General features: G+C 33.3%; 1 protein-coding gene across 4 annotated transcripts in view; it reads right to left on the bottom strand.

Moving 5' to 3' along the window:
* Window positions 1-23,262, bottom strand: part of SBF2 (SET binding factor 2) — a 369,201-nt gene that overhangs the window by 99,489 nt on the left and 246,450 nt on the right. For all 4 annotated transcript variants that reach the window (XM_039863556.1, XM_039863554.1, XM_039863555.1 and 1 more), the window contains exon 17: window positions 1,866-1,934. In XM_039863556.1, coding sequence (XP_039719490.1) covers window positions 1,866-1,934 — 69 coding nt within the window. The remainder of the gene's footprint in view (window positions 1-1,865; window positions 1,935-23,262) is intronic.

The following is a 23,262-nucleotide window of genomic DNA, read 5'->3' on the forward strand; positions in this document are numbered from 1 at the left end:
CAAAGTCTTCCATAAACTTCTTCCCCAGCTTCCATAACAGTGTAAGGGCTGGTCCCTATAATAAATTCCTTACTTTATATCCTTCATGGTGCTTCCTCTATCATAATCAAACCCTCACTAGTACACAATGTAAAATGGTTAAATGATTCAGCTTAAAAAAAAAAATCATAAGTGACTTGGGTCACTTAAGCAATTGAGTTTCTACACTCAATTCTTATTTTACCTATCTTTTTTTCTTATTTATTTCTACATAAAATCTAAGTTTAAAAATATCTTAGATGTTGAAAGTGGGAAATTTTTAAAATGCCATTTCTTTAACAAATGCCCTTGTGAGTGCTCTTAGAATGCTATGAAGCTGGTTAGAGATAGGATGGAATTTTCTGGCTACTCTGAGATATGGAGACGAATTTCCTAGTTGGCTTATGATCAAGGAGAACTGGACCTATTTTTGTAACAGTGTTTTCCATGCTAGTAGGGGAATGAGATAAAGAACTAGAGAGTTCAGAGAAGACTATATGCATTAAAGGAAAACTGGGGGGCCTGGAGCTGGGCTTAAGCTGAGAAGGAAAACCAAAAGATGATATTCAAATTTCAGCAATGTCATTAGTTCTAAACCTTTGTTTGACATTATTGAGATTTATACTTATTTTCTGAGCATGCTCAGTATGACTTGCCAGTTCTCAGAAGGATGAACCTCGTGAATTCCACTTTCTGTTTTAGAAGAAAATGGGAAGGCAAGAAGGAAAAAAGAGGGATATACAGTGACTCCTAATTAGGGAGGACTTTGGGTTAGGACCTTTAACTCAGAGACTGTGGACAGACTATTTGAAATAAAGTTTTTAAAAAACTGGCCTTATCAACAAATATTTATTGCCCGCCTACTAGCTACTTGTAAAGTAGCTAGGCTGCACCAGTTGGAAATGGTAGATGAAAGAAAAAGGACAGGCAGAACAAAAATAAGACTATTGCTAGCATTTAAGGTTATGATTATTTCACGGCTAGGACTCTACCTGAGGCACTTCACCTGGTGCCTAGTTCTCTACTAAAACAGATCTGGAAATATTTAATATATTTATATTTAATATTTAATATATTGAGTAAACTAAGAGCCCATGAAAACATGGAGTAGCTTAAGCCATACCATCTTCTTGAAGTCCTAGGCCTCCTGAAGCTAACTGCATGTGGCTGAACAGTGAGTCATTCTGGCTGCCACAGCTTTGTTATTTCCTACTGCACATTTCAGAAGGATGTATTAAATGCACTGTTCAGAGTATGGCTATTTAACTTCTTACAGGTCCTTTATAGGAGAAGAGAGAATATGAAGAATTTGCTGAATTTGTTTGCCATAAAATTAATCTCCTTATGAAAAGGCATGGATAGAATGTAATAAATGACAGAATTAAGAGTCACTAAACATTCCAGAAAATTCTCAGAAGGTTCATAGAAACTGCCAGTGAAGTTAAACTCTAATTTCTGTCCCATTTATTTATTTAGTTTGTTCATTTGTTCATTCATTCAACAAATAGTTACTGACTGACATTAGCATATAGCAGCGAAAAAGACATACAATATTCTAGCCTCATGGAATTTACTTTCTGTGGTGGGGGGAAACAGTCAAATGTAAACAAATCAATACATAACAATTTCAGTTGTTATAAAGTGCTATAAAGAAAAATAAAGCAGGGATGAAAGGGGTGGGGTTCTATTTTAGGAGATGATTTAGTATTATAGATTAAAATGTCTACACACAGTATACAATAAATGTCATAATAAATATAACCATAGAAATGTGTTAGATATATTAATGGGACAGGATTCATGTACTGAACACTGAATACATTTATATATAGATCAAAGACACTTACCCTATAGAAAGCACTGGTCAAAGGGAGTAATGCTGCAGCAATGTTATATTCTTCTAAACTTGAACAATCCTTAAATGAAACAAACAAACAAAAAAGTATTAGGATATTTACCAGAAATCACAAATATATGGAAACAAAAATCTGGGATACATTGTTTACTGTCCTATGGGTTTCTTTTATTCCAAACTGTTACTAAGGCAAGTTTGAAAAAAAAAAAAAAATACTGTTCCTGAAGCACATTCTCTTAGAAATGAAATAAAAATACATTTGGGATGCACTGTTACAAATGGCCAACAGGTACATGAAAAGGTACTCGATATCATTAATCATCAGGAAAATGCAAATCAAAGCCACAGTGATATCACTTCACACCTGTTAGAATGGCTATTATCAAAAAGACAAAAATTTACATGTGTTGGCAAGGATGTGGAAACATGGGAACCCTGGTGCACTGTTAGTGGTAAGGTAAACATGGAGTTTCCTCAAGAAATTAAAAATAGAACTACCCCATGATCCAGTAATCCTATTTCTGGGTACATATCCAAAGGAAATGAAATCATTACTTTGAAGAGGTTATCTGTACTCTCACCTTCATTGCAGCCTAATTTACAATAGCCAAGGTATGGAAACAACCTACGTGGCCATCAATTCATCTTTACCATGAATTAATGGTAAAGAAAATGTGGTTTATATAAACTATGGAATATTATTTAGCTTTAAAAAGGATGGAAATCCTGCCAATTGCAATGATGTGGATGAATATGGAGGGCATTACGGTAAGTGAAATAAGTCAGAGAGAGAAAGACAAATACTTCATGGTATTTAACCTATAGGTAAAATAAGAAAAAAAAAAAGTCAAACTCAGAACCACAGAGTAGAATGGTGGTTGCCAGGGTCTGGGGTGTTGGGGAAATGGGGAGAGCTTGGTAAAAGGGAATAAACTTTCAATTATCAGATGAATAAGGTCTGAGGATCTAATGTATAACATGGTGACTATAGTTGATAATATTGTACTGCGTAATTGAAATTTGCTAAGAGAATAGAACTTAAGTATTTTCACCTAAAAATAGGTAAATAAGTGAATATGTGAAGTGATGGATATGTTAATTAACTCAATTTCTGGAATCTTTTCACAATGTATACTATAGCAAATTATTATGTTGTACGCTTCAAATACATTACAATTTTGTCACTTATACTTCCCTTAATAAAGCTAGAAAAAATGTACAGTCAGGCCGTGTAGGAAAACATCACACCTTTCTCCTATATGGAACCACTATATGTTCTCTAGCATCTCCATGGATTTTATAAAATAATCCCAGAACACAACAAAAGGGTGAATCATTTTTTTCTGCCTGAATTATTCCTCATCCCCTTGCTTAGGACACTGCTATGCACAAGAATGTCATCCCCTGTGTCCTAGCACATCTGAGTTTCTTTAACAGAAATGCCTTGCATGTTTCTGAAGACTGTCATGAGGCCCAAGGCAATAAAGTTCAACAGACTTGAGCTGTAATCTTCTCCTAAGGAAATGGCTGGGATGCCAAGATGCCTTCTGACTTTGATTTCACAGCAGGGCTTCATTTGTAATAATTCTGTCCAAACTTTAAATGACAACAGCTGTGATATGAAGTCCAACACACTCATTTATAAAAATTTCCCACAAATTAAAAAAAATTAAACAATGGGGAATTTCAATCCATGACCAATTAGCAGGGGACAGGCAATCATAAAACATTTAAGAGCTATTTATTATCTTACAAAATGTTTACACATTGTAGTGCATGTCTCCAACCTGAGCGCCAGTCCAATGCTGATTGCAAAATATAAATATAAAATTCTTTGCAAATCACGTTATAGACATTCTAAGTTAATTAGGTTGAAAAAAACGGAAACATTTTAAAACAATAATGCTACAACTATTGACATAGCAATAGCATTCCAGAATAGTGCAGTTATCTATTGGGGAATCAGTCCATAAATACACATCTTGGAGTCCCCTTTGGCCACATAATAGCAATGTAGTTACAGGCATACCAGGCAATTTATAAACTTGCAAGGACTTGAAAACTTATACATGTTTTATTCTGAACTTTGCTATGTAGTTTTCCTTTAATTTTCTTGCTACAATTGAAGAGTGAGCCCTGCAATCTTAATTTCTCATTCCCCTCAATTACTTCATACTTTCAATTTGCATACCTTTGAACTGTCATGGCCAGCATTCTTATTTCATAAAACTGGAATCTCTCAAAAATGATATATTTAAGCATTAAAGAAAAAAAGATTGAAAGGCACAACTGTCTTTTGCACAAATATCTTGTACAACTGACTCTTCCTTGTTTATATTAGACATAGCTCAGGAGAAAATTTTTTTGAATTGTCCAAACACTGAGAACATCTGTATCTTCTACATAGGGACAAAAATTAAAACTACCAAAGCAAAAAAAATAGCTCTTTATATCATATTACTCTCCTGCTCAAAAATGTCAACTATGTTCTGGCCATTATAGGACAATGACCAAACTCTTCTTCCAGGCTTGTAAGCCCTTCATGGTGTGGATCCATTTCTACATCCAATCGACCATATAAACCTCCTGCTACAAGCTGTATCTATCATTTTCTATTCAACATCATAGTTACTCCCACCACATCTAATATCTCTATGAATACCGTCCAAGTCTTGCTTTGTCCGTTACATTCTACTTCCTTGGCACCTCCATATGCCTGCTCCTAGACTTCCCTACCCTTTCCAAGTACAGTGCCAAGCACAAAATAAACAAAACAGTTCTCACTATAGTTTCAGCTTTAGCTTATATTTTAATGCTAAATAAACTTAAACAACCATAGAGAATGTATCAGAATTTTGAATACTATGGTTATTTAATATGTACAATGTTTCCGAATGAGATACAAGGTAAGTGCTAAGCTTGACAAATAATATCTAGCTTTGTTTTAAGTTTTTGAGAGAACAGCCGAGTCTGCTTCAATTTTACATGTCTGGCATACAGTAATAATAGCTAATATTTATTGAGTGCTTATTAAGTATCAGACATATTTGAAGTGTTTACACAAATTATTTCATTTAATTTTTCAACCTTTCTAGGAGGTAGATATGATAATTATGTCCATTTTGTTGATGAAGTAACTGAACTTCTCACAGGTAAAATAGGTGTCTGGGATCATATGGCCACAAATGGCAGAGCCAGAATTCTAAACCAGGTAGTCTCACTCCAGTATCTGTGATTTAAACCTCTATGTTCTCTTGACTCATATGCAATAAGGTATGGAACTAAATCAAAAAATGGCATCTGTGGAAACATAATTTAGGCAAAAGGAGTCTTCCAGTAATTATAAATACTATCCTCACGATACTGCTCTGGCTCATTAACAGGTGACACAAAAAGCTTCCAGCTTTGAGTGGGGCCCAGAGCAAGAAAGAGCTTTTTAGGAGATCTAGGAATCTGCTTACTATCACACCCAGTGACCCACTTGGAGAATTTGTGATCTCCATTACTGTAACTCTGAGCTCTGGGTTCTGTTTTCTGGGGAACCCAGGCTATGACAGATCTGTAGTTTGAAAAGATTGCTATGGCTACAGGATGATGAATGAGTTTGGAACAGGAATAGATGTGGGATGAATGCTTAGAAGGATACTATAGCAGCCTAGGTGGGATAAGGATAGCTTTGATTAGGGTATTAAAGGTAGAAGAAAGAGAAGTGGATTGAGGTAAAAGATTTTTATGAGGTTTAAATCAATATAACTTGCATTGGGGTTGACACAGAGAAAGCTGTCAAGGATCTCTTAGGTTTTTGTTTGTATATGTGGATCAATGATGGTGCCATTTGCCGAGACTAGGAACAATGGAAGGGAATTGGATTCGAGGGTTGAGGGGTAAAGGAGATGAATACCATGAGTTCAGTTTACAACTATTAAAGCTGAAGTGTGTTTGAGGCATGAAAGTAAAATACCAGGTAGCCAGTTGAATATATGGGTGTAGAGCCCAGAGAAAATGTCTGAGGGTAGGGAAGTAAACTTGTGAGATATAGAGTGATATCTCATATAGGTGATAATTTAAGTTGTGGGTGTTGAAGAGATCATCCTTGAAGAGAGTACTGAATGAGAAGAGAAAAAAAGAATATGTCTTCAAAAATTAAAGGCCAAGTGGAGAAGGATGAGCTTTCAAAGATGGAGTAGAAATGGCCAGAGAGGTAGGAGGATATATAGAAAATGTTTCATCAGGAAAGGCAAGGAAAGAGAAAGCTTCAAAAAACAAAAATGAAAACAAAAACATAAAAAAACCTCTAATTGATAAACTGCTTCCTCTATCTTCAAAGCAAGGAAAAGCTGGTGGACTTAACCATGAAGAGATAACATTAATAATTTATATAGTTTACATTGTTTCAAAGTAGCTCCTATATTGCATATTTTGTGTGTTTTCCTTTGCTGCAACCTTCCTGCAAAATACTATACTTTAAGTTCTTGTGAGGAAAAAGAAACTGAATTATAAATCTGCCACATTTAGAAGGGCTAACAAATAAAACCTATGGAAAAGCCTTCTACAAGAAATCCTTCATGTATATGTCATGTTATATTGAAAAATAGTTCCTTTTAGCATTTTAAGTCCATAAGTTGCTGCCTTTACAATATTAGCAAAAGACAAATAATCAAATATTTATATAACTAATTATCACAAATAACTAGAGACAATTTTCTACATGATTTATATTGTAAAAATAATGATAACATAAAAGCAGAGAAAAACTTAACTAGCTCTTAGTTTCAAGAAGAATATTCTTCAGTGTCATTGTAAATAGTTAAAAATGGACACTGGCAGAAAAAATTTAAATTTAAGACTATAATGGCTCAGGAGCATTATGAAAATCTTTTTGAAAGTCAAAATTGGGCTCAAATCTTTTTGAAAGTCAGAATACAATGAAATACATGAAAGTGAGACTCAACTACATCTAATCATCCTTAAAGATAAACAGGACACTCAGTAAAATGTGAAGTGTTACATAAGGTAAAGGTAGTAATATGAAAGCAGTCTTGGGAATCCTAAAAAAACAATGTGCAAGTTCTGAACTTATTTCTTAATGACAACATAAAACTAAATAGTGGTCAGAAGATTAACACCTTCTAGACTGGTTTTGGCCTTCTGAAACCCTCGACCCCACTTTCACTGGCAAAGGTGATTACCAATGACCTACTTCCCAACCAAATGGATAATGTTTAGACGCTTAATTTAACTTCCATACCACTTGTTAAGATTAAACACATACTTCTTCTTTTTAAAAAATTACTTCTTTTAAAATCTCATAAGCTTCTATCTCATAAAAGATGTAGGAAATATAGGTAAGCGAAAAGAAAAACATCTTGTGATAAATCCTATGACCTTTAAAGAACCAATGTAACATTTTGGTGTCTATACTTCATATTTTTCCTAATTACAAATTACATATTTAGTCATATGATTTAATTTTATTTTTTATATAGTCAGTTCATTCTTAAATTAATTTTTTTCTTTAGCCTCCACTGGTGAATTCTACCAAACATTTAAAGAATAATATATAGCAATCATTCTCAATCTCTTCAAAAAATAGAAAAGGAGGGACACTTCCAAACTCATTTTATGGGGCTGCCATTATCAACACCAAAACTAGAGAAGGACACCACAGTAAAATTACAGGCCAAAATTCCTGATGAACATGGATGCAAAATTCCTCAACAAAATATTGGCAAACCAAATTCAACAAAATGTTAAAAGGATTATATTCCATGATAAGTGGGATTTATTCCAGGGACTCAAGGATGGTTCAACATCCACAAATTAATCAATATGATACATCACATTAACGACATGAAGGATAAAAATCATATGACCATCTCAATAGACGCAGAAAAAGCATTTAACAAAAATCAATATCCATTCATGATAAAAACTCTCAACAAAGTGGGTACAGAGAGGCTGAATCTCAATATAAAAAAGGCCATATATGACAAGCCCACAGCTAAAATTATATCAATGGTGAAAAGTGAAAAGCTTTTCTTCTAAACCCTGGAACAAGACAAGGATGCTACTCTTGCCACTTTGATTCAACATAGTATTGAAAGTCCTAGCCAGGGCAATTGGGGGAAAAAAGAAGAAATAAAAGGCACACAATTTGGAGAGGAAGAAGTAAAACTCTCACTATTTGCAATTGACGTGACCTTCCATATTAAAAACCCTAAACATTCCACCAAAAAACTGTTAGAACTAATTAATGAATTCAGTAAAGTTGCAGGATACAAAATTCATATAAAAAATCTGTTTCATCACTATACGCTAAAAATAAACTATCAGTGAGAAATTAAGAAAACAATCCCATTTACAACTGCATCAAAAAGAATAGAAGTAAACATATCCAAGGAGGATGAAAGACAGACCTGTACACTGAAAACTGTAAGACAGTGATGAAAGAAATTGAAGAAGACACAAATAAACAGAACAACATTCCATGCTCACGATTGGAAGAAAAATGTCCATATTACCTAAAGCCATCTACAGATTCAATGAAATCCATATCAAAATTTCATTGGCATTTTCATAGAACTAGAACAAACAATCTTAAAATTTGTATAGAACCACAAAAGACCCCAAACAGCCAAAGCAATCTTGAGAAAGCACAAAGTTGGAGGTATCATGCTTCCTGATTTCGAACTATATTTCAAAACCATAGTAATCAAAACAGTATGTATCAGCTTACCGACAGACACATAGATCAATGAAACAGAATAGAGAGCCCAGAAATAAATCAACACATATATGGTCAATTAATTTACAACAAAGCAGCCAAAAATACACGATGGGGAAAAGACAGTCTCTTCAATAAATGGTGCTGGGAAAACTGGACAGCCACGTGAAAAAGAATGAAACTGGACCACTATCTTTTACCATTCATAAAAATTAACTCAAAATGGATTAAAAACTTGAATGTAAAACCTGAAACCACAAAACTCCTAGAAGAAGACAAAGTAAGCTCCTTGATATAAGTCTTGGTGATGACTTTTTGGATTTGACACCAAAAGCAAAGGCAACAAAAGCAAAAATAAACAAGTGGGAACACGTCAAACTAAAAGAAAAGAAAACCATCAACAAAATTAAAAGGCAACTTACTGAATGGGGGAAAATAGTTGCAAACCATATATTTAATAAGATGTTAATATCCAAAAGAAAAAATATATATATATATAATTTATACCTCAATAGCAAAAACCAAATGATCTGGTTAAAAAATGGGCAGAGGATTTGAACAGACCTTTTTCCAAAAAGAGATGAAGACATCCAGATGGCAAAGAGGTACATGAAATGATGCTCAACATCACTAAACATCAGGGAAATGCAAATCAAAACTACAATGAGAAATCACCTCACACCTGTTAGAACAGCTATCATCAAGAAAACAAGAAATAACAAATTTTGGTGAGAATGTAGAGCAAAAAAGGAAACCCCTATGCCCTGTTGCTGGGAATGTAAATTGGGTCAGCCACTATGGAAACAGTATGGAAGAACTTCAAAAAATTAAAAATAGAACTACCATATGATCCAGCAATTCTACTTCTGGATATTTATTCAAAGAAAATGAAAACAGTAACCGAAAAAGATATATGCACCCCCACGTTCACTGCATTTATTTACAATAGCCAAGACATGGAAGCAACCTAAGTGTCCATCAATGAATGAATGAATAAAGAAAATTTGGTATGTGTACACACATACATGAATATTATTTAGCTATAAAAAAGAAAGAAATCATGCCATTTGCAACAACATGGATGAACTCTGAGGGTATTATGCTAAGTGAAAGAAGTCAGAGAAAAAAAATTCCTGTATGGTTTCACTTATATGTGGAATATAAACCGCCCCCTGCCCCCGCCCAAAGTTGAACTCATAGATACAGAGAACAGACTGGTGGTTGCCAGAGGTGGGGGGTGGAGTAGTGGGTGAAATGGGTAAAGGGGGTCAAAAGGTACAAACTTCCAGTTATAAAATAAATAAGTCATGAATGTAAAGTACAGCATGGTGATTATAGTTAATAATACTGCATTGTACGTATAAAAGCTGCCAGGAGAGTAGATCTTAAAACTTCTTATCACACACACAAAGAAACTTGTAATTGTGTAGTGATGGATGTTAACTAAATTTATTGTGGTAATCATTTTGCAATATATATATAAATATCAAATCATGTTGTACACTTGAAACTAATATGTTATATGTCAATTATATCTCAATAATAAACAATAATAAACAAAAAAGAAAACCCTAGTCTGTCTTTCAGAGTATACACCTAATAGACATTCATAATCAGGCTGCAGATGATCAGACTCTTCTCTACCTGAGTGATAAGGTTTTTATTTCTTTCACATGTGAAAGGGGACATTATCTAAGAGTACTTTATGATTTATCTATTCTCCCTAAGATTTTAGTTATATGTAAAAAAGTAGTACCTCAAAGTACTGGTTTTAAAAGCCGAGGTGCAAAAGGAGGCCAATTTTCTGAAATAAAAGTGATTGGCTGGTAAAGAGTGAATTTGGTTGTGGTGCCCAGTACCTTTATTTCAGAATGTCCAGGTGTCAAGACAGTGGTATCCTAGTCAGGGAAGTATGAAGTGGAGAGAGGACAAGTCTTTCTACTGCTCTGGTGTTCTGTCGGGGCTCCAGAACTGTGTTCACCCTTAATGTTCCCACTCATTGTGCACAACGCCTCACTTCCTTCTTTTTCCTCTCCAGTTTGCCTTTCTTCTCTTCTCAGTCTATTTGTCTGTAATAGCAGTTCACAAAATGTGGTTCCTGGACCAGCAGCATGTGTATAACCTGAGAACTTGTTAAATATGCAAATTCTCAGATTCCAGTCTAGACCTACTAAATCAACAATCCGGGTGCAAGGACCAGCAAACTGGTCCACTAGCAACACTAGAAGTAAAAAGAGGTGTTACGGCAACATAGAAGAGGGAGTGATTCCACCACAGCAATCAGAAAAAGCTTTATGAATGAGGGGCGTTTGAGCTGAATTGGTAGATGAACAGGCTTTTTGGATTCATTTCTCTTCTTTCACATTTTTCTCTAAGTTTTTCCTCTTATATGCCATTAGTTAATGGCTGTTATTTTGCATATAGTTTTAGTTACAGTGTTTAAAGAATACATAAAGTTTAAACATGACAACTAATACATATATTCGGCATTGGAAATGAGGCCCACTGATTTTGATTTTAAGAAAAGGATTATGTTTTGCCTCAAGGGAAGTTACCAATATTGAGTTAGTTTATACTTAAGTAAATTTTAAAATTTCCTTTAAATAAATTTGAAGAAAGGTTATTATAGTTGTAGCTCAAACACAATTTTATTGTTTTAAGACCATGTATGGTATACTGGAAAAAGCACAGTACTGAACATTATCAAGACCATCTCTTATCTAGAGAATGTCACTATCTGGTTGTGATCTTGAGCAAATCACTTCACCTCTCTGGACCTTAGTTTCTTCATCTAGAAAAAAATCTGGACTTACTGATTTTGAATGACCTTTATTTCTTATTTGTCTAAACCCTTCTGAATTCCATTTATGATTTCAAGTGGTTCAATTACTAAAATATTCTTTAAAAAAAGGAATGGTTCTTTTTGTGGCTATCTAGGCAAACATCCTCTGCAAATACTTTGGCTATAGAGTAGATTCCAGAAACTAGTTGTATGAAGTTTACAGAACATAACGTTAGGTCAGAATGTGCTCATGATGGACTACATTAGGAAAGAGTGTCCTTAAAATTACATTACTTCATCTTTAACAAGAAGTGTCTCAAGAGGTCATCGCAGTGGTCAAAATCTTGGCTCAGCAACTTTCTGATGCGTTACTGAGATTAAAGTCATTCTTCAAACTGCAAAACCTGCCCTGAAACATATCGTAATTACAACAACAACAACAACAACAACAACAACAACAACAACAACAACAAAACACGTAGGGCCAGAATTGTATTCCACAATGGTGAGCCTAAGATTTAAATGAAGTGGAAGAATTTTCACTACAGTAAGACAGACTTTAAGGGGAGATGAGACTCTGAAAACAGCTAGAATATTTCAGACCAAATATAATTCTTAGTGCACAGGAACACAATGGAAACTGTTATGAAATTTTTAACCTGTCAAAAGGTGAATAATCTTAAAGAATAAGAAATTATATAAAAAGGTGCATATCTTTTTGACCCTAAAACAGGTTGTAGATTTTCACCACTGTCTGGCCTGGCTCTTCCAGCACATGGAGATCGTGCTATGAACTACAGGAACAGGGATTTAGCAGTGACCTTCTGGAATGTACCACTTTATTGGCCAAATGTCAGTACCTAATTAATTTTCCTTGCCCTTTTAAAAGGGCATCTCTGATTCCTGGCCCCACGCACCAGCCTAAAGTTCAAATATTTCAGTGAGATCCAAGCTAAGTGGATTTTACTAAAGCGTAAAGTGTGAGGCAGACATAGTTATAGACCAGAAGTAAGTTTAATAGCTTTAGTTGAACTTCATACTAGTTCCATTATTAAAAAGCAATCTTTGCTAAATCTTTGGTAGAGCTTTGTTGTTCTCAACTTTTTTTTTTTTTTAAAGTCTTTTATTACCAGGGTCAAAGGAAAATGAATGCAGGTAAAGTGAAGCAGGACCACTGTCTTGAGCTGAGGTTTGAGTGTGAGATTCTAGTGCAATTATATCTGACAGAAATATGTGAGCCATACATAAATAATTAAAATTTTTCTAGTAGCATGATTTAAAAAAGTAAAAAGGAACAGGTAAAATTAAATATAATAATACATCTCATATAACCCAATACATCTAAAATGTAATTTTAACTTGTAATCAAATAAAAATCAATGAGATATTTTACACTCATTTTTCTAAATCTTCAAAATCTAGTGTGTATCAGACTAGCTACATATTATGCACTTAGTATCTAGTTCCACATGACATCTTAATGATGCTGCATTAGACTATAATAGTCTTCATATCTGAGTCTTGGAGCCCTCAAATTATGGAAATTATTTTTCCTCTTTTTTCTTTGCACAACTGATTTTTCCTTGTCTTTTGACTGCTATTTTTGGAATATCATTTAGGATATTTATGGTAGAGAATATCAAGCCAAGGCACTAAACTTCCAATAGGGCAACTAAAAAATGTCAATCTCTATAGGCTAAGAACAAGGAGGTTTGGATACAGGTAATAAAGTGTTTTTCATGAAATCAATTACAGATAAAAGAGAGAAGAGATCAGTCTGAACTTCAAAAGGTATCAAAGCCAGATAAAAAAATAAATTAAAAAAAAAAAAAAAAAAAGCCAGGCAGGTTCAAAGACTGAGAGGTGGATCTCTTCTTTCTGACCTTGTTACTAAACTGAGTTGTTTGTGTTGCAAATTCTCTATAATCTGGCTTAAGTTGTATTTATTTTTTTAAAAGAGTGTTCTATACTCTTTATTTTTTTTAATCTCTTCTCATTGAGGCTAGTTCACTTCTGTGCTGAATAAGTAGAAAAATATTGGGGGCAAACTGATTCTCCTGTAGCTGTTAGAAACTTATAAACTTCTTTTGACATTGGTAAACTTTCAAAATTGGAGTGTAGACTTAAGAATCAGGAAAGTTTTAGCTTTTTCTTTTTTAAAAGCAAACTACCACTGCAAAGATCTAATGCAGGGGGGATTTAAAATTTTACAATGCTATCCCTACTGAGATTCGTATACTAGAATATACATTCTTTTCCAGTGTACAGAAATACTTAGCAATATAAACCATATACTAGACCATAAAATATGTCTCAATAAATTTAAAAGAATTAAAATCATAGGAAGTATGTTCTCTGACCACAATAGAATTAAATTAGAAAGTATTAACAGAAAAATCTCTGAAAGAGCCACAAAGATGTGATAATTACATAACTCAATTCTAGACAACTCAAAGGTTCAAGAAGAAATTAATGGGAAATGAGAAAGTATTCTGCATTGAATAAAAATTAAGATATAGCATATCAAAATTTGTTGACTACTGCTAAAGTAGTACTTAGTGGAAAATTTATAGCACTAAATGCCTATATTAGAAAGGAAGAAAGGTCTCAAACCAATCACCTCAACTTATACCTTAAAAAAATGGAAAAAGTAAAAAAAAAAAAAAAAGGAAAAGTTACTTATACATGAAGTAGAAAAAAAGGAATTATTATATAAATATTGGATCTGAAATCAATAATAGAGAACAAAAGCAACTATGAAACCAACTGGTAAATGCAATAAAATAGACAAATCTTTAGCCAGACTAAAAAGGAAAAAAAGAGGAAATATACTATTGTTATGAGAAATGATATTACTACAGATTCTACAGCTATTAAAAAATAATAAGGAAATATGATTAGGAACTTTGTTTATAAATTAAACGACTTGGATAAAACAGACAAATTTCTTGTAAGATGCAAGCTACCAAAGCTCTTTTTCAAAAAAATAGGTAACTTGACTAATACCATATCTATGAAACAATTGAACTTACAGTTAAAAACCTTCCCACAAAGAAAAATCCAGGGCTGGATAGCTTAACTAGTGAATTCTACCAAATATTTAAGGAAGAAATAATACCGATTCTAGACAAACTCTACCAGAAAATTAAATAAGAGGATACACTCACTCATTTTATGAGGCTACAATATTCTGCTTCCAAAACCAAAGACATTAAAAAAACCACTATGGATTAATATTTCTCATGAACACAGATAAAAAAAATTCTAAAATAATTTTAGGAAATCAAATCCAATAATACATTTTAAAAGTTAATACATCAGAACCAGTATAATGGACAGTTGGTTTTACATTGGAAAATCAACATTGTTAAAAAACAAACAAACAAAAAGCATATGACTACCTTAACAGATACAGAAAAAAACATTTGACATGATCCAATATTACTCTTGCATTGTGTTAACTTGGAGACAATATTATACTGTCTTCCCATCCAAAAACTGGTACATATTTCTATTTTCTTTTTATGCTTTTCATTAAGCATTCCTGATAAAAACTCTCAGCATCCTAGAAATCAAAGGACACTTTCTGAAACAGACAGTATCTATAAAAAAACATAGGTCCTGATAAATATGTAAATGTTGTAAACATGGGCAAAGAAAGGATAAAAACTTATCTTTTTGGGGGGCTGATACTATTGTATGCCGAGAAACCACAGACACTCTAATCGAAAACTAAAACTAATAAGAGAATTTGGTAAAATGGATAGTTATGACATAAATATACAACAAAATCAATAGTTTTAAATTATTTTAGCAAAAAATAACTAGAAATAGAAATGGGAAATACGATCCATTCACAATAGCAATGCACACTATAAAATACTAGAGAACAAAAAATTTATAAGAAGAAAACTTTAAAAGCTATTGAACCTAGCTTGAGATAATTCAGTTTCAACATTAGATTGTGCTATACTACTATCAACTACGTTAGATCTTTGCGAAGATATGACGTTCGGTGGTTGCTGTGATTTAAAAGCAAGTACTATGCTTAAAGCAAAGTGGAACTGGAAATTTAGGTGGTTTGAGCAGCTGTGCAGTACTTAAGAGCATACAACTCATTAGTAAGTAATGGTAATTATTTAAAAATGAAATAAAAGTATTAATTTATTTCAATTCATGTGTATTATTTTTTTTAATGATTATTATACATTAATCATAAATACACATTAAGTTGGCCCTAACTAGATGTATAAATCCTTCATGGAGAAAACCATAAAATATCATAAAAGACGTTAAAGTCCTATATACATTAAGAAATACACCACGTTTATGGATAGGGAGACTTGTAAAAATGTCACTTCTTCCCTAAATTAGTATATGATTTAACATAATTTTAGTCAAAATCTCAATAGAGTTTCTCATGGAATTCAATAAGGTGACTCTAAAATTATATAGAAAAGCAAAGGGCAAAGAATTGGGCAAGATGTTTCCTAGAAAGATACAGCATGGTGACTTGTCTCACAGATATTAAAGATTATAAAACTTTAAGACTATGTGATGCTTTTGTGAAACTAGGCAAATAGATTAAGAGAAATCCTGAACAGACCCACATGTTTATAGAAGTGTGATATATGAAAAGGGGGCCATTGCAAATCATTGGAGAAAGGCTATATTGTAAATAAGTTGTTCTGTGGGCAACTGGTTATACATTTAGAAAAAAATACACTGAATCTCTAAGTTATACAATTGATAAAAAATCAATTTCAGATCGATTAAGGACTTAAATATGAAAGGTAAAATTATTAAGCTTTTTAAGAGGATATGAGAATATCTTTTTGAGCTCATGGTAGGGAAAGATTTCTTGCACAAGACATAAAAAATACAAATCATAAAGGAAATGATTAATAAAGTTGACTACATCAAAATTACACACTTATATTAATCAAAAGATATCAAAAAGACAAGGAGAAGACAACCACAAATTAGGAAGAGGTACCTGTAGCATGAAAGGATTGGTGTTCGAAACATATTAAGAACTCCTACAAGTCAATGAGAAAAAACCATGCAAAAGAAAAAAAGGCAACAGAAACAAATAGGCATTTCCTTACACAGAAAACATGCAAAGCCAATAAACATGAAAGAGTGTTCCATTTTATTAGTTATCAGGGAAATGCAAATTATAACTATAGTGTACCCTTTTATAGTCACGAGACTGACAGAATTTAAAAAATAAGAATTTTTTAATAGCAAAAGTTGGCAAGGATGTGAATAGGAACTCTCACACGTTGTAAGGCTGTAAATATGTAAAGATATTTTAGAAAATAATTTGTCATAATCTAGTAAAGTTGAAGTTGCACAAACTCTTCACTCAGCAATTCCATTCCTATGTGTTTATTCCAGAGAAATTCCTGCACAAGGGCATCAATATATAAGAATGGTCATTACAACATTATTTTCAGTTACAATGGCATTCGCACTGCCCACAATGAAAACGGTCCAAATATCTTTCAACAGTAGAACAGACTCATATAGTAGTGAGTACAAATAAACCATAACTATGTGTATCAACATGGATGAACATTATGAACAGTTGCTCAATAAATACGTATTGTATCAATGAAAAAAATAGGACGATTCCAATTACATGACGGTAAAAACAGACAAAATTAAACTGAATTATATTTTAAGAGTACACATATGGGAGTAAAACCATGAGGAAAAGCAAAGGAATAAATGACACCCAATTCAGGAGAGTGGCTCTAAGGGAGAGGAAGAGCGGGAGCAGTTGAAGTGGAGCTCCCAAGGAATTCAATATTAATGTTCTACATCTTAAAGTGAGTGTTGGGCACATGCATGTTTTCTAGATTGTTATTTTTTAAATAATGCACATCATAAATACTTTATACTTCACAAACAGAATTTTATGAGTCATGTAATGACTACTTGAAAACAAGGTCAAGATGAGATGCAGAATGGGTAAAGCTAAGTGTTTCACTAGCACATATGTGCATTACATGTACAACTCAACTTTTTAACCTCATCAAAAATATATATTACTACGTGCCATGGATTGTCCTCAAATACTCAACACAGAATGTCAAATCTATTATTGTCAGCAGTCTGTTAAATTTCCATTAAATGTTCCTTAGGAACGAATGGTAAACACTCAATGAGATCTGATGTAACTAGGTAAGATAATATTTTGAATTCAATTTGCAAAAGCAATTATTTTATCACACAGAATATTTGGAAATTACTGTTGGTCTTTTCTATGCATTTAGACAGATGTAACTGAGATAAGTATAACGTAACAAACTTGCAGACAATGAAAAGTGCTACTTAACAATTTTCCTGACCTGTACTAGAAGTAGTTTCAAGAGAAAAGCAACTTAAGGCTGGAAATCTGGAATTGGTGTTTTGACCTGATTAGATTCAAAAGCATTAATAATTGGGAGGGGGGTGAACAAACCACAGTGGATTATTAGGGTAGTGAAAATACTTTGTATAATTCCATAATGATGGATATATCTCATTATACTATTGTCTAAACCTAAAGCATGTACAACACCAAGAGTGAAACTAAAGTAAACTATAGACTTTAGGTGATTATGATGTGTCAATGTAGATTCATTAATTTTAACAAATATACCACTCGGAAGTAATATTGATAGTGGAAGAGATTATGCATATATGGGGAAGAAGGTATACAGGAAATCTATAACTTCCTCTCAATTTTGCTGTTAACTGAAAATTGTTCTTTAAAAAGTCTTAATAAAAATAATCATTAAAAAAATCATAAATAGATCTTTTGACAGTAGTTAATGAGAAACTGGTGGTAGTCCTATGGCACTCAATGGCAAAACAATTACTTAAATTATCACCAAAGACAACTAACTTCTTTGTTCTTCATGTTCTTTTATATAAATTTTAGAATATTATCAAATTCTTCAAAAATTCCAACTAGACTGATTAAAAACTGGGCAAAGGACTTAAATAGACATTTCTCCAAAGAAGATATACAAATGGCCAATAAGAGCATGAAAAGATGCTTAACACCACAACCACCAATAGGAAAATGCAAATCAAATTCCCAATGAGATACTACCTCACACCCTTAGGATTAATATTATTTCAAAAGAACAGAAAACAACTAGCATTGGCAAGGATGTGGAGAAACAGGCAACCCTATGCACTGCTGATGGGAATGTAAAATGATACAGCTGCTGTGGAAAACAGGATGGTAGTTCCTGAAAAAATTAAAAAGAGAATTACCATATGATCCAGCAATTCTACTTCTGGGTAGATACTCAAAAGAACTGAAAGCTAGGACTTGAAGGGATATTTGTATATCCATGTTCACTGCAGCATTATTTATAATAGCCAAATGGTACAAGCAATCTAAAGTATCTAATGACAGATAAACAGATAAGCAAAATGTGGTATATATTTATAATGAAATGTTATTCAGACTTAAAAAGGAAGAAAATTCTGAAAAATGCTACAACAGGGGTGAATCTTAAGAATATTATGTGTAGTGAAATAAGCCATTCACAAAAAGACAAATACTATATGATTCCACTTATATGAGGTACACAGTCAAATTCATAAAGACAGAAAGGTAATAGTGGTCATCAGGGTCTAGTGGGGTGGGGATAAATGAGAGTTATTGTTTAATTGGTACAGGGTTTCAGTTTGAAAAGGTGGAAAAAGTTCTAGAAATGAATGGTGGTGATATCTGCATAACAATGCGAATATTCTTAATGCTACTGACCTGTACATTTAAAAATGGTTAAAATGGTAAATTTTATGTTATATATATTTTAGCACAATAAAAAAAAAATCCAGCTAAAATTCATTCATTCTTTGAGCACTTCTGTACTTTTTGGAATATAAAGATACTTCAAACCTTTCTTATATTTTCCTTACCCTAGTCCTGGCCCTAGCTATATCTTCGAGGAGTCGTTTATTCCTTTTAGTAGGTGCTGGTATTTAGAAACCAAGACCTGGATACTAGGTGTGCTCATTAACACTGGGGTGCCTTTTCTGTCAGGCCCTTTCAATGAATAGAACTAGGAAAATATATATATATGTATGTACCACCCCACTCCCACACATACACACACACACACACATACATATACACATTTCCACTTACGTTTATTTCAGTATCATCTATATATCTATGTATGTTGAAAATCATGAGTTCATATCATTAGCTCTAATTTATTCAAAATCATAGGATAGCTTTCTACTTTTCCATATTTGTATCTTATTCTCTATCAGTGAAAAATCTAGCCACCATTATCCTCAATATATTTACTTATTTGCTCAGTCTTCTGAATATAAAGAGTATTCTGATTCTACTAGGCCACCAATACCACCTCACCTGAACTCCATGTTTGCAAGTATGGGGCCTGGGCTCTGCCTGGCTGCCATTACTGTCCTGCCTGAGCCTGTCTAATGGTGCCTGGACATTGGAGCTAGAAGGGAGAGAATAGAGAGGGAGGATTTAAAAATTTTTACTTTTTAGTTGTTTTTTACTGGTAAAAAAAATGCTATTGATTTTTGTAGCTTGATCTTACATTTGTTCAGCAACTTAACTAAAACATATTAGTTAAAATAATTTTAAGATGAAATACTGCCATTTGCAACAACATAGATGGATCTTGAGATTATCATGCTAAACGAAATAAATCAGACCAAAATGTTGAGATTTTACTTATATGTGGGATATAAAACTGAAAGTAATAAATGAACAAGACAAACAGAGACTCATGGACACGGACAACAGTTTAGTGGTTACCAGGGTGAGGTAGGTAAGAGTAAAGGGGATCAAATATATGGTGATGAAAGAAAATTTAACATTGGGTAGTGAACACACAATGCAATATACACACGATGTATTACTGAACTGTACACTTGAAAACTATATAATTTTATTAAACAATGTCACCCCAATTAATTTAATTTAAAAAATAAAAAATGAAATGAATCAAAAAAAAATTTTGTTTCTTGTGGTACTTTTTCTGAGCAGAGAATCATACCACTTGAAAATAATGACAGCTCTTTCTTTTCTAACCCTTAGATCTCATTTCTTTTTCCCTCCTTATAATATTGTTTTTAAAATTGATATATAATTGACATACAACACTATATTAGTTTTAGGTGCACAACATAATGATTTAACAACATTGCTAAGAGTAGTGATAACAGTAAGCATCTTTCTCTTGCTCTAATCTTAAAGAGAATGCATATAGTTTCTTCATTCACTATAAAGCTTGCTGTAGGTCTTTGGTATGTAGGTTTTATTAAGTATAAAAGCTTTTCTCTAATAACAGTCTGCTAAGAATTTTTACTCTTATACACATTGAATTTTATTAAATGCCTTCTCTGTACTGATTAAGATAATCATACATTTTCTGCTTTAATTTATTAATGTGGTGAATTACACTAAAAGAATCCTAGGATCAATTCCAGCATATCGTGATGTTTTATTTTTTTAATGTCTTACCAGAACCAAGTAGCCAACTTTTTATTTGGGAATTCTATATTTACAACAATATGAAAAATGGGACTATTTTTTTCTTCCCTTCTAATATATTTACTTGGTTTTGGAATCAAATTTATACTAGCCTCATAAAATGATATTAAAAACATAATGCTGATTGAGAAGAGAAACAATGAAATATATTCGCACCATTTACATAAATTAAAAATACATGTGCACTAAATAATACACAATTTTCAAGACCATCTGCATAAAAATAATATATTAAACACATTAAAATTATTGGAGGAGATTGGGAGCATAATGGTGATAAAAAATAAATAAATGAGAAGGGGATTGCACATGGACTGAAGATGATGATGTGTTATAAACAAAGGAGGGCCAGGATTGCTTTTAGTGGGCAAGGACAAAGAAAAGGGATCCTGATCATGGACCTTGGGGACATCTACTCCAACCTCCCCAACAATGTAGGGATTTTGACCATGCAAAGGGGATTGTGTATCTAAAAGCTGTCTACTTCACTGTTGAAAGTTTTAAATGTTAACTCCAATCTATCCCTTTCCAGATTACCAAATCAGAGATTCTGATGATGGAATCCAGAAATGCACATTTTAAAAATTTAAGAAAAGTTCTGAAAATGAGTACATTAGATAATAGGACAATGATTTTTCAAATCTAGCTACGTATCAAATTTACCTGTGGAACTTTAAAAAAATACAAATGCTTAAGCTTCATCCCTGGTGATTCTAATACAGTAGGTCTGAACACTTGTACTTTAAATATATCAGTAACAGTACTGTCTATTGGGACAGTACAGATCAGCTGTATGTAAACTTTAAGTTTTACTTTCAAGCAGGGGTCATGAATTATCAAACTATACATCTATTTTCTCTTAGATATTTTGTGCACAGAGACACAAAAGTGAACTGAGACTGGCTCTGGTTGGGGACTGGATTATAGCCAAGAAAGGGTAAAAGCTACTGGCTTGTTTAGAGATGGAAATTGCTGAGACAAGCAGCTACTTATATTATATTCACTTATTCATTTACTCATTCATCAAACTTTTATTGAAAGACTGCATGCCAGACATAACAGAGAATACTGATAAGTTGACAGGCAATTTCATTATATGTGATAAGTGCTATTGCAGGGTCACAGTGGATAGAATGGGGGCAGTATGAGATACAGTGAAAGCACAAAGAAATGGCTACCAATCCATAATTAATGGTCTGAGGAAGGCTTCCAGGAGGAAGTGACATCTAAACTGAGATTAAAAGATAAGTAAGAGTTGGCTAGGTGAAAGGGAGAATTGAGGAGTAAGAGTAGAAAGAAACAGTGTTCTAAACTAAGGCAATAAAATGTGCAAAGGCCAGAGGACCGACAGCAGTCAAAGATGAAGTTGTAGAGGTAGGAAGGGACCAAGATACAATTAGAATTCACTCTGAGGGCAAAGGGAAAAGATTTTAAGTTGGGAAATGACAAGATCCAACGTGAATAGCAGAATAATCATTTTGGTAAAACAAAGTGACAGACGTACAAGAGGAATGGCTCCAGATGGAGGTAGGGAGACCAGTTAAGAAGTTGGCTTAGTAACAGAGGTAAGAAATGTTGGTGACTTAAATCAGCATAGTGGAATTTAAGGAGAGAGAAAAGTAGATGGAATTGAGAGACATTAGGAAGTAGAATGTATAGGACTCTGTGGTTGATCAGACATGAGGAGAAGGCTAAGAGAAAGAGACTAATTCCATGTTGTTGGTCTATTGGTATCATTTGTTGAACTAAGAAATTCAGGAGGAAGAGTTTGTGGCTCGTGGCTGGTGGCTGGAAATGGGAGTAAAGATGATTATTTCACTTTAGAACATAACATCTAAATAGCTTTGGGACATTCAAGTAAAGATGGACAGTTACCACAGGATATCCAGTTTTGGAACATAAGAGGTAGATTAGAGCTTGAGATAAGATTTGGAGGGCATAAGTAAAGACAGTAATGGGGATGAATAAGATTATCTAGGGAGAATCTTAGATGGAGAAGTTCTAAGGTTGAACCTACAGATACAAGTGAACATCACCTTTTGCAGGATGGGGGAAGAGAAGCCCCACTAGAGAGACTGAAAAAGAGATTCAAAAGCAGAAAACAAGGAGAAATGTTATCATCAAAGATAAAGAAAGTGGGTTTTTCAGAGGTGGCAGTGGTCATCATCAAACGCTACACATGTCAAATAAGATAGGAACTTAAAAGGTTTCTACTAGATTTGTCAAAGAATTCTCATCTATGGTCTTGGTTGAGTGACGGTAGCCAAAGATTTGGCCTGACTCTTACAGCTGTTAGAATAGCTAACTTAATGAATTTTCTCCTAAATGTGAAACTCAAAGCT

This window comes from Pteropus medius, unplaced genomic scaffold (genome assembly GCF_902729225.1).
Source record: "Pteropus medius unplaced genomic scaffold, Ma_sr-lr_union100, whole genome shotgun sequence".
NCBI classification, from domain to species: domain Eukaryota; kingdom Metazoa; phylum Chordata; class Mammalia; order Chiroptera; family Pteropodidae; genus Pteropus; species Pteropus medius.